Source organism: Epinephelus lanceolatus, chromosome 11 (assembly GCF_041903045.1).
Source record: "Epinephelus lanceolatus isolate andai-2023 chromosome 11, ASM4190304v1, whole genome shotgun sequence".
Classification (NCBI taxonomy): domain Eukaryota; kingdom Metazoa; phylum Chordata; class Actinopteri; order Perciformes; family Serranidae; genus Epinephelus; species Epinephelus lanceolatus.
The window spans coordinates 45,488,042-45,501,956 of NC_135744.1; the positions used below are offsets into that span (position 1 = coordinate 45,488,042).

Consider the following 13,915-nt stretch of genomic DNA (forward strand, 5'->3'; position numbering starts at 1 on the left):
TAATCTCTGGACTGAAGATTCACGATGGACAATCATGAGTCTGCAATAATATGTGACTGATGGTGGGGACAAATTATCACAAGGTTCAGATATTAAGGGTTCATGCAAACATTTTAATATGGCTGGGAAAATATATTTGTATATTTCGGAATGGTAACACTCCTTTATGTTCAGATTCTTTTTTTTCTCTATTTCTTTTCTTCTTCTTCTTTGTTTTTTTTTCCCCCCTGCCGTAATATTTCACTTAAGGTCTCAATATGACACTATAAATCTGATAGTGTCTTTCCTTTTTTTTTTTTTTTATTCTTGCTGCTAAAGCCTTTGTTTAACTAACCCCCTTTATCACCACCGTTGGCACTAGTTTGTTTTTTTTTTTTTTTCTTTTCTATTCTCTCTGTGGTTATTCCTTCCAACTGTGAGTGACAAGTGTTGCATCAGCTTGTGACCAAATAAATGCCTATACTCAGACAGCAATGGTAGTACTAAGAGAAAGGCCCCATTACATTTCGTTCGGCCCTTGCACAGTTCATGTAAGAGCTTAAGTTAGAGGAGATGTGTTATATGCTTAGGAGAGAGAGGAGAGTTTTTAGGGCAGTCTCAGGTTTAAGGAAGACCAGCCCAGGGGCCCAGGATGGTAAGAAGTTTATTTATGTCTGTTTATCTTTTTGTTTGTTTGTTGTTGTTTTTCTTTGGCTTATTTGTGGTTTGTGGTTTGACTCAAGCGTGCTCACAAGTTTTCAGATACAGCCAGCATACATGACCTGCTCACTACCAATTATTACACTATGATTCCTGATAATGTAAACAAGCAACAAGGAGCAATTTCATTCATTAGCTGGAACGTCAAAGGGCTGAATAACATGGTTAAACGAGCCTTTGTGCTCCACTGTCTCTCAGATTAACTCATATCACAGCGGTGCCTGGACAGCGTGACGTGTGTGGTTGTGCTGCTGCCGTGGTCCTGCCAGATGCCTCCTGCTGCTGCTGCCATCATTAGTCATTAGTCATACTTCTACTGTTATTATACACATATGACTATTGTCACACATGTATACTGCCAGATATTAATACATACTTTCAACATATTGTACCACAGTAGCCAGAACTATAACTATAATATTATTACTTTCAATAATGTTGTTGTAAGCTACTGTCATTACCTGCATCTCTCTCTCTCTCTGTCTCTCTCTCTCTCTGTCTCTCTCTCTGTCTCTCTCTCTCTGTCTCATTGTGTCATACAGATTACTGTTAATTTATTATGCTGATATGTTCTGTACGACATCTATTGCACGTCTGTCCGTCCTGGAAGAGGGATCCCTCCTCAGTTGCTCTTCCTGAGGTTTCTACCGTTTTTTTTCCTCGTTAAAGGATTTTTTGGGGAGTTTTTCCTGATCAGCTGTGAGGGTCATAAGGACAGAGGGATGTCGTATGCTGTAAAGCCCTGTGAGGCAAATTGTGATTTGTGATATTGGGCTTTATAAATAAAATTGAATTGAATTGAATTGAATTGAATTAAAATATTTAGTCACTTGAAATCACTGAAACCTGATGTAATATTATTACAGGAGACACATTTAAATATTAATTCCCAAAAGAGACTAAGTTATAAATGGATTGGACAAATATATCATTCACGTTTTAATTACAAAGCCAGGGGAACAGCAATTCTAATTAGGAGGGGAATTTCATTTGAGCTGTCTGAGGTGATTTCAGATGCTAACGGTAGATATGTTGTGGTAGTGGGCAAGCTATTTAATACGCCATTAATGTTGGCTAATATTTACGGACCAAACTGGGACAATGCACAATTCTTTACTCAGTTTTTTTCAGCTCTCCCAGACCTTAATTCCTATAAACTGATTCTTGGCGGGGACTTCAACTGCGTCCTTCATGCCCAGCTGGATAGGTCAAACCCAAAACCAAATAACACTCTTTCGTCAGCTGCAATGGTTATCAACTCCTTCCTCCGTTCTTATGGCCTATCAGACCCGTGGCGGATTAAAAATCCAACCACAAAGCAATTCTCCTTCTTTTCCCCTGTTCACCATAGCTATTCCAGGATCGATTATTTTATTGTAGATGACCAGCTACTTCCCTTAATTTCTAACAGTAAATACCACAGTTTTGTACAGATCAGATCATACCCCAAATGGATCTATTTTTTCCAGATAATGTAGCGCCCCAACGAACTTGGCGTCTAGACCCCCAATTACTTTCATGTAAACATTTTAGGACATATCTCAATAATCAGATTGACTTCTTTCTAGAAATTAATGACACTCAGGATGTATCAAGGGGCATTTTGTGGGATTCTATGAAAGCCTACATTAGGGGACAAGTTATCTCTTATGTAGCACATAAGAATAAGGAGCGCTCCAAACAACTTAAAGATCTGATTGGAAAAATTGCAGATATTGACAGACGCCATGCTCTTTTGCCCACACCAGATCTTTTCAAAGAAAAGTTATTGTTGCAAACTGAATTTAATACACTTATGACATGGAAGGCAGAAAAAAATATCTTTAAATCCAGACAGGTCTATTATGAACATGGAGATAAAGCGGGGAGGCTCCTTGCTCTTCAACTTAAACAGCAGTCAACTGAACAAACAATTCTAGGAATTGATACAGGTGCTGATTCTGTATCAAGCAACCCCAGAGCAATTAATGACCAATTTAAGCAATATTACTCTTCCCTATATCAGTCGGAGGTAGATATTAACTCCTCTGAAATCCAGTCATTTCTTGACTCTCTGGATGTCCCAAAGCTTGCCCCGGATGCTCAGTCATCTTTAGAACAGCCATTGTTAGTTGAGGAAATAGCAAATGCTATCAAGATGTCTCGAACAGGAGGGGCCCCATGAATCACTGGTTAAAGGGAAACTACCACAAACACTTACTCAGGCAACAATCTCTGTGTTGTTAAAAAAAGATAAGGATCCTGTGCAGTGTAGCTCATACAGGCCAATCAGCCTTCTGTGCTGTGACTACAAAATTTTAACTAAAGCCCTTGCACAGCGATTAGACCCTATTATTCCCAGCATTATTAATGAGGACCAAACAGGCTTTATTCCCGGACGGCAATCATTTTTTAATGTGAGAAGGTTATTTAATGTGATGTTTTCTCCCCATTCAACAGTGCAACCCCAGGTTATCCTAAGCCTTGATGCCGAAAAGACTTTTGATAGACTTGAATGGACATATCTTTTCGCAGCATTACAAAAATTTGGATTCGGGCCCGTTTTCTGTAGGTGGATCAGAGTTCTGTACTCAACACCCATGGCTGCGGTCAGAATAAATGGCCTGATTTCCGAATATTTTCCACTTTATAGAGGTGCGAGGCAGGGTTGCAGTCTGTCACCTTTCCTATTCGACATTGCGATTGAACTGTTGGCAATTGCTATCAGAACAGATGGCAGGATTAAGAATATTTCCAGGGGCGAAACAAAACATAAAACTCTGCTTTATGCGGATGACTTGCTTTTGCTAATATCAGATCCAATAGAGAGCATACCTCACCTTCTCCATTTGCTGCAAAAATTCAGTAGCATATCAGGATATAAAATTAATTTATCAAAATCCTTGGTATTTCCATTAAATAATCTAGCAAAACAGGTCAATTACGAACATCTGCCCTTTAAAATTGAAAATGATAAATTTACTTATTTGGGAATAGAAATTGCAGGCTCAATCAAGGCTATTTTTCAATATAACTATAGGTCTATTTTAGATCATACCAAAACTGATTTGGATAGGTGGTCAAAACTTCCAGTCTCCCTGGCAGGATGAGTAAATACTGTGAAGATGACTGTAATGCCCAGATTTTTATATTTATTCCAAATGATTCCAATCTTTCTTCCAAAATCGTATTTTGCCCAGCTGGATCGCTTTATTTGTTCCATCATATGGAATAAAAAACCTGCACGTATAAAGAAAGCAAGTTTGGAGAAAGCCAAATCTGAGGGTGGTCTGGGTTTGCCTAATTTGTTATTTTACTATTGGTCAGCCAACATTGCTAAATTGACATATTGGATTACCATGTTTGCAGACAAAGAAGGCCCGGTCTGGGTTGATATGGAACTGAGAGCTACACTCCCAGCCTCCCCGATTTCAATTTTAACTGCTCCTTTCCCACTAAATACCAGAGCACCTGTGTTGAACACAAATTTGGTGGTCCAAAATTCAATTAAGATCTGGGGCCAGTTCAGAAAGCATTTTAATCTGACAAGTATATGTAGCTTCTCTCCGATAATGTTTAATCATCTTTTTGCGCCGTCCCAAATAGATCAGGCATTTGCAGTTTGGCATAGATGTGGTTTGGTCTATTTTCAAGATCTCTTTACCGAGGATAGCTTTATGTCATTTAAATTTTTGTGTGAAGACCATAATTTACCAAAATCTCATTATTTCAGGTACCTTCAGGTTCGGAGCTTTGCCTCTAAATATTTCTCAGGGTATCCGTCTCCACCCTCTAAGGATTTATTGTATTCAGTCCTTAATGTCAATCCATTTAATAAAGGAGCAGTATCAAAAATATATGCATTAATTCTGAGTAACTGTCCTCATACGTGGGATAAGGCCAGAGTGGAGTGGGAAAGAGACCTTGGAGAAGCATTACCTGAAGACACCTGGAAAAATACCATACAACGTATACATACCTCCTCCCTTTGTATCAGACATGGCTTAATCCAATTTAAAATAGTCCACAGATTACATTATTCTAATGATAGATTATCCAAACTATACCCCAATGTTGCACCAGACTGTCCTAGATGTCAATACTCCCCTGTTTCCTTGGGACACATGTTTTGGTCATGTCCGTCTTTGCATAATTTCTGGTCTCCAATCTTTCATTCGCTTTCGGCGATACCGGGCAAAACACTGCAGGCTGACCCTTTAACAGCCATCTTTGGTATCGTTAGAGACGAGTTGGAGTTGTCCCGCCTCCACAGAAATGCAATTGCCTATGCATTGTTGCATGCCCGTCGTCTGATATTACTGAACTGGAAGGGAAAGAATCCTCCCATCTATATTCATTGGATTAGGGAGGTGATGTTGGGATTAGATTTAGAAAAAATTAGGTATACAGTATGTGGGCTGGAGGATAAGTATGAAAAAACGTGGTCATGGTTCATAACTCATAGTAGGAGCCTGCCTTTCACCTGGCCGCTCGTTGTCTCCCTTTGACTTCTGACTTATATTTTTAGATGCCCAAATTATGACAGGATCATTTGTACCTTTTTTTTTTCTTTTTCGTATCTTTTTCAGAAGGTCCAAAATGCTGGTACTATGACTGCAATATTCAAAGCAGACTAGTTTGAGTCTTTAGTGTGAGTGTATGTCTATTTTCTTTTCTTTTTTTTGATATTTGTATATTTATTTTTTTGCTTAGGTATTTATGTTTGGATACAGAATATATTCCTGCAGATAGAAGGGACATGTATGCCTTTATTTATATGCACATGAGTATTAGTGCCTATCTGTTGCCTTTGACCTATGTATATGGTTGTGGGTGTGATTGTATGTTTGTAGTGGGGGATGCCACCTGGAGGGGGTGCGGGGGGTTTACAACTTCTGTAAGAAATGCTTAACCATTGATGTTAATGTTTTTGTTATGGATAAAATGATAAATAAAGTTGTCAAAAAAAAAACAAAAAAACATCTTGCTTTTTGGGGTGATGCTCTCATAGGTAGGTGGTTGTCAGGGTGTTAGCTGCATGACGGTGTGAAAGCAGCCAGAGTGTCTGTACTGATGGACTGACCATGAGCAGGACTCCATATTTCAGAGGCCCTGTCGTCTGGATGGACTCCCGCTCCTCGATGTTGCTGTAATGCCATGCCACACCCTTCTCGATTAGCACTCGGGACTCTGGGAGCACGTCTTCATCGTTGAGGAAGAGGTGACCCGTCTCCAGGTTCCTCACGGCTGCAGCAGGAAACGAAACAATGAGAACAGAAGTTCATGTCGGCTCAAACAGGCTCATCCTCCCTCCTCTTACCCAGGATGTGAGGAGTCTCTTTGAACTCCTGGATCAGCAGGTGTCGGGCTCCTTTGGGGATCTCCAGGATCTTCAGGTAACCTAAGAAACGGGAACAATAATCATTTATCGATCAGAAACATTATCAAAGGGAAACAATAGCAACAGAACGCCGTTACACTCATGTACTTTTGGTACGTGTTTACTTTACAGAACATATATCTACTTCCTGTCCAGGCGTTCTGGACTGACTGAGGTTCAACCAGCTGTTAGTGTGTAACCAGAGGGTGTTTCAGTCAGACATTAGAGTTTTTCAGAGACCTTGTTTCTTGGTGCTGCGGGTGAAGTTTCCCTTGATGACTTTACAGCTGGAGTTGTCTCCTCCACAGACTCCACATCGATCCTCCTGCTGGTCCGACGCTATCTGTCCATCACAACCTACGTGCTGCACGAGGAGAGAGGAGCCAAGGACAGAGGAGAGGAACCAAGCACAGAGGAGAGGAGGGGATTTTATTTGGAAGATCAGGGGTTCTATTTCAGATATGGGGGGCAGACATGTGCTGGTGAAGTGATGATGGCGAGGACTTTGAACACTGCTCACCACCATTCACCTGATCAAACCGTTGGCTAAACGTAACACACACGTGTTTAAGTTTAGCCGACACACACACGTGGTTACATTTAGCCAAAACACCCACGTGTTTAAGTTTAGCCAACACACACACGTGGTTATGTTTAGCCAACACACCCACGTGTTTAAGTTTAGCCGACACACACACGTGGTTACGTTTAGCCAACACACACACGTGTTTAAGTTTAGCCGACAAACACATGTGGTTACGTTTAGCCAACACACACACGTGTTTAAGTTTAGCCGACACACACACGTGGTTACATTTAGCCAAAACACCCACGTGTTTAGGTTTAGCCGACACACACACGTGGTTACGTTTAGCCGACACACACACGTGGTTACGTTTAACCAAAACACCCACGTGTTTAAGTTTAGCCGACACACACACGTGGTTACGTTTAGCCGACACACACACGTGGTTACGTTTAGCCGACACACACACGTGTTTAAGTTTAGCCGACACACACACGTGGTTACGTTTAGCCGACACACACACGTGTTTAAGTTTAGCCGACACACACACGTGGTTACGATTAGCCAACACACACACACGTGGTTACATTTAGCCAACACACACACACGTGGTTACGTTTAGCCGACACACACACGTGGTTACATTTAGCCGACACACACACGTGGTTACGTTTAGCCGACACACACACGTGTTTAAGTTTAGCCGACACACACACGTGGTTACGTTTAGCCAACACACACACATGGTTACGTTTAGCCAACACACACACACGTGTTTAAGTTTAGCCGACACACACATGTGGTTACGTTTAGCCAACACACACACACACGTGTTTACGTTTAGCCGACACACACACATGGTTACATTTAGCCAACACACACACACACACACACGTGTTTACGTTTAGCCAACACACCCACGTGTTTAAGTTTAGCCGACACACACACGTGGTTACGTTTAGCCAACACACACACGTGGTTACATTTAGCCAACACACCCACGTGTTTAAGTTTAGCCGACACACACACGTGGTTACGTTTAGCCAACGCACAGACGTGGTTACGTTTAGCCAACACACACACGTGTTTAAGTTTAGCCGACACACATGTGGTTACGTTTAGCCGACACACACACACGTGTTTACGTTTAGCCGACAGACACACACGTGTTTACGTTTAGCCGACACACACACGTGGTTACGTTTAGCCGACACACACACGTGTTTAAGTTTAGCCGACACACACACGTGGTTACGTTTAGCCAATACACACACGTGTTTACGTTTAGCCGACACACACACACGTGGTTACGTTTAGCCAACACACACACACGTGTTTAAGTTTAGCCGACAAACACACATGGTTACATTTAGCCAACACACACACACACACGTGTTTACGTTTTAGCCAACACACACACGTGTTTACGTTTAGCCGACACACACACACACGTGTTTACGTTTAGCCGACATACACGTGGTTACGTTTAGCCAACACACACACACGTGGTTACATTTAGCCAACACACACACACGTGGTTACGTTTAGCCGACACACACACGTGGTTACATTTAGCCGACACACACACGTGGTTACGTTTAGCCGACACACACACACGTGTTTAAGTTTAGCCGACACACACACGTGGTTACGTTTAGCCAACACACACACGTGTTTAAGTTTAGCCGACACACACACGTGGTTACGTTTAGCCAACACACACACGTGTTTAAGTTTAGCTGACACACACACGTGGTTACGTTTAGCCAACACACACACGTGGTTACGTTTAGCCAACACACACACACGTGTTTAAGTTTAGCCGACACACACATGTGGTTACGTTTAGCCAACACACACACACACGTGTTTACGTTTAGCCGACACACACACATGGTTACATTTAGCCAACACACACACACACACACACACACGTGTTTACGTTTAGCCAACACACCCACGTGTTTAAGTTTAGCCGACACACACACATGGTTACGTTTAGCCAACACACACACGTGGTTACATTTAGCCAACACACCCACGTGTTTAAGTTTAGCCGACACACACACGTGGTTACGTTTAGCCAACGCACAGACGTGGTTACGTTTAGCCAACACACACACGTGTTTAAGTTTAGCCGACACACATGTGGTTACGTTTAGCCGACACACACACACGTGTTTACGTTTAGCCGACAGACACACACGTGTTTACGTTTAGCCGACACACACACGTGGTTACGTTTAGCCGACACACACACGTGGTTACGTTTAGCCAACACACACACACGTGTTTAAGTTTAGCCGACAAACACACATGGTTACATTTAGCCAACACACACACACACACGTGTTTACGTTTTAGCCAACACACACACGTGTTTACGTTTAGCCGACACACACACACACGTGTTTACGTTTAGCCGACATATACGTGGTTACGTTTAGCCGACACACACACACGTGGTTACGTTTAGCCGACACACACACGTGGTTATGTTTAGCCAACACACACATGTGTTTAAGTTTAGCCGACACACACACGTGGTTACGTTTAGCCAACACACACACACGTGGTTACGTTTAGCCAAAACACACACACGTGGTTACGTTTAGCCGACACGCACACGTGATTACGTTTAGCCAACACACACACACGTGTTTAAGTTTAGCCAACACACACACATGGTAACATTTACCCGACACACACACACACGTGGTTACGTTTAGCCAACAAACACACGTGGTTACATTTAGCCGACACACACACGTGGTAAGGTTTAGCCGACACACACACGTGTTTAAGTTTAGCCAACACACACACACGTGGTTACGTTTAGCCAACACACACACATGGTTACGTTTATCCAACACACACACACACGTGTTTACGTTTAGCCAACACACACACACGTGTTTACGTTTAGCCGACACACACAAACGTGGTTACGTTTAGCCGACACACACACGTGGTTACGTTTAGCCGACACACACACGTGGTTACATTTAGCCGACACACACACGTGGTTACATTTAGCCGACACACACACGTGGTTACGTTTAGCCAACACACACACGTGTTTAAATTTAGCTGACACACACACGTGGTTACGTTTAGCCAACACACACACGTGTTTAAGTTTAGCCGACACACACACGTGGTTACATTTACCCGACACACACACACACGTGGTTACGTTTAGCCAAAACACACACACGTGGTTACATTTAGCCGACACACACACATGGTTACGTTTAGCCAACACACACACGTGTTTAAGTTTAGCGGACACACACATGTGGTTACGTTTAGCCAACACACACACGTGTTTAAGTTTAGCCGACACACACACGTGGTTACGTTCAGCTGACACACATGTGGTTACGTTTAGCCAACACACACACGTGGTTACATTTAGCCAACACACACACGTGATTACATTTAGCCAACACACACACGGTTACATTTAGCCAACACACACACATGGTTATGTTTATCCAACACACACACACGTGGTTACGTTTAGCCAACACACACACACACACACGTGGTTATGTTTAGCCAACACACATGTGATTACGTTTAGCCAACACACACACGGTTACGTTTAGCCAACACACACACATGGTTACGTTTATCCAACACACACACACGTGGTTACGTTTAGCCAACACACACACACGTGGTTACGTTTAGCCAACACACACACGTGGTTACGTTTATCCAACACACACACACATGGTTACGTTTAGCCAACACACACACACGTGGTTATGTTTATCCAACACACACACGTGTTTAAGTTTAGCCGACACACATGTGGTTACGTTTAGCCGACACACACACACGTGTTCACGTTTATCCAACACACACAAACGTGGTTACGTTTAGCCGACACACACACGTGGTTACGTTTAGCCGACACACACACGTGGTTACGTTTAGCCGACACACACACGTGTTTAAGTTCAGCCGACACACATACGTGGTTTTGTTTAGCCAATACACACACGTGTTTAAGTTTAGCCGACACACACACATGGTTACGTTTAGCCAACAAACACACACGTGTTTACGTTTAGCCGACACACACATGTGGTTACGTTTAGCCAACACACACACACGTGGTTACGTTTAGCCGACAAACACACATGGTTATATTTAGCCAACACACACACACACACGTGTTTACGTTTTAGCCAACACACACACGTGTTTACGTTTAGCCGACACACACACACACGTGTTTACGTTTAGCCGACACACACACGTGGTTACGTTTAGCCGACACACACACACGTAGTTACGTTTAGCCGACACACACACGTGGTTACGTTTAGCCAACACACACACGTGTTTAAGTTTAGCCGACACACACACGTGGTTACGTTTAGCCAACACACACACACGTGGTTACGTTTAGCCGACACACACATGTGGTTACATTTAGCCAACACACAGACGTGTTTAAGTTTAGCCGACACACACACGTGGTTACGTTTAGCCAACACACACACACGTGGTTACGTTTAGCCGACACGCACACGTGATTACGTTTAGCCAACACACACACACACACGTGGTTACGTTTAGCCGACACACACACGTGGTTACGTTTAGCCAACACACACACGTGTTTAAGTTTAGCCAACACACACACGTGGTTACATTTACCCGACACACACACACACGTGGTTACGTTTAGCCAACACACACACGTGGTTACATTTAGCCGACACACACACGTGGTAAGGTTTAGCCGACACACACACGTGTTTAAGTTTAGCCAACACACACACACGTGTTTACGTTTAGCCAACACACACACGTGGTTACGTTTAGCCGACACACACACGTGTTTACATTTAGCCAACACACACACACGTGGTTACGTTTAGCCGACACACACACGTGGTTACGTTTAGCCGACACACACACGTGGTTACGTTAAGCCAACACACACACGTGTTTAAGTTTAGCCGACACACACACGTGGTTACGTTTAGCCAACACACACACACGTGGTTACATTTAGCCGACACACACACGTGTTTACGTTTAGCCAACACATACACGTGTTTAAGTTTAGCTAACACACACACGTGGTTACGTTTAGCCAAAACACACACACGTGGTTACGTTTAGCCGACACGCACACGTGATTACGTTTAGCCAACACACACACACGTGTTTAAGTTTAGCCAACACACACATGTGGTTACATTTACCCGACACACACACAGACGTGGTTACGTTTAGCCAACACATGCACGTGGTTACATTTAGCCGACACACACACGTGGTAAGGTTTAGCCGACACACACACGTGTTTAAGTTTAGCCGACACACACACATGGTTACGTTTAGCCGACACACACACGTGTTTAAGTTCAGCTGACACACATATATGGTTACGTTTAGCCAACACACACACACACGTGTTTAAGTTTAGCCGACACACACACGTGGTTACGTTTAGCCGACACACACACGTGGTTACATTTAGCCGACACACACACGTGGTTACATTTAGCCAACACACACACGTGGTTACATTTAGCCGACACACACACATGGTTACGTTTAGCCAACACACACACGTGTTTAAGTTTAGCGGACACACACATGTGGTTACGTTTAGCCAACACACACACGTGTTCAAGTCTAGCCGACACACACACGTGGTTACGTTCAGCTGACACACACATGTGGTTACGTTTAGCCAACACACACACGTGGTTACATTTAGCCGACACACACACGTGATTACGTTTAGCTAACACACACACGGTTACATTTAGCCAACACACACACATGGTTACGTTTATCCAACACACACACACGTGGTTACGTTTAGCCAACACACACACACGTGGTTACGTTTAGCCAACACACACACACACACACACGTGGTTACGTTTAGCCAACACACACACACACACACACGTGGTTACGTTTAGCCAACACACACGTGATTACGTTTAGCCAACACACACACGGTTACGTTTAGCCAACACACACACATGGTTACGTTTATCCAACACACACGCACGTGGTTACGTTTAGCCAACACACACACACGTGGTTACGTTTAGCCAACACACACACGTGGTTACGTTTATCCAACACACACACACATGGTTACGTTTAGCCAACACACGCACGTGGTTACGTTTAGCCAACACACGCACGTGGTTGGTTTTAGGAATAAAGAACAGGGTTTGGCTTTACAATCTTACAGGAAGTGAACACAGGCCTCCTGGGTGAAAGTCAGTAACTGGTAGACACTAGAGGTTCTAGAGGACGAACAAGTGATTTTATGTCTTCATGTTGCCGTCTGTCTATCTGTCTGTCTGTCTGTCTGTGTGTCTGTGTGTCTGTCTGTCTGTCTGTCTGTGTGTCTGTCTGTCTGTGTGTCTGTGTGTCTGTCTGTCTGTCTGTCTGTCTGTCTGTCTGTCTGTGTGTCTGTGTGTCTGTCTGTCTGTGTGTCTGTCTGTCTGTGTGTCTGTGTGTCTGTCTGTCTGTCTGTCTGTCTGTCTGTCTGTCTGTGTGTCTGTGTGTCTGTCTGTCTGTGTGTCTGTCTGTCTGTCTGTCTGTCTGTCTGTCTGTCTGTGTGTCTGTCTGTCTGTCTGTCTGTCTGTCTGTGTGTCTGTGTGTCTGTCTGTGTGTCTGTCTGTCTGTCTGTGTGTCTGTCTGTCTGTGTGTCTGGTGTCTCAACCAGGACATTTTTGAAAAAAAGATTTTTAATCTGAAGAGGAACTGCACTCCGTCTTTACTGCTGGTGGTTAAACTAAAGATATTGGTGAGATGTTGGAGGACAAATGGACAGTGTAATGTTGACATGAGACGTGTCCATGTCTCCTGTGTGGTCCTCAGTCGTCCCCTGCTTCCATAAACCAACACTCAGTCATTAAACTCTAAGAAACTCTAAAATATAAACCTGAAGTCCAAACACACAAACTGTTTACATGAGCTGTCAACTGAGTTTACACTGAGAACCACTGAGAACTGATTCCACTTCCTGTTTGTGTCGACACACTACGACAATAAAGTTAGTTTGAATTCTGACCTTAGATCAGATCATACGGAATAACGTCTGTACTGAGACTGTTGTTTAAACACAGTGCTCTGCTGCAGGGACAGAGGACATTGTGACAGAAAATGAGATGGAATTAAACATAAAAACATTTCATAAAAGTAAATAAATAAACAACATTTTAATATAGTTTTACTTTTTTTTACCTATACAATAAAATTAACCTCCTGATACCCAGAAATTCTGTTTCCTGTTTTCATTTCACTGAAGTGTCTGTCCATAATAAAGTCCCAGT

The 13,915-nt window shown here is 43.1% G+C and overlaps 1 protein-coding gene across 1 annotated transcript in view; it reads right to left on the bottom strand.

The window, feature by feature from the left end:
* The window catches only part of LOC117269398 (A disintegrin and metalloproteinase with thrombospondin motifs 2), a 47,411-nt gene that overhangs the window by 6,226 nt on the left and 27,270 nt on the right, over positions 1 to 13,915 (bottom strand). The window contains exons 16-18 of the mRNA XM_078172704.1: positions 6,299 to 6,422; positions 5,999 to 6,079; positions 5,762 to 5,925 (exon numbers count right to left, since the gene is read on the bottom strand). Coding sequence (XP_078028830.1) covers positions 5,762 to 5,925; positions 5,999 to 6,079; positions 6,299 to 6,422 — 369 coding nt within the window. The remainder of the gene's footprint in view (positions 1 to 5,761; positions 5,926 to 5,998; positions 6,080 to 6,298; positions 6,423 to 13,915) is intronic.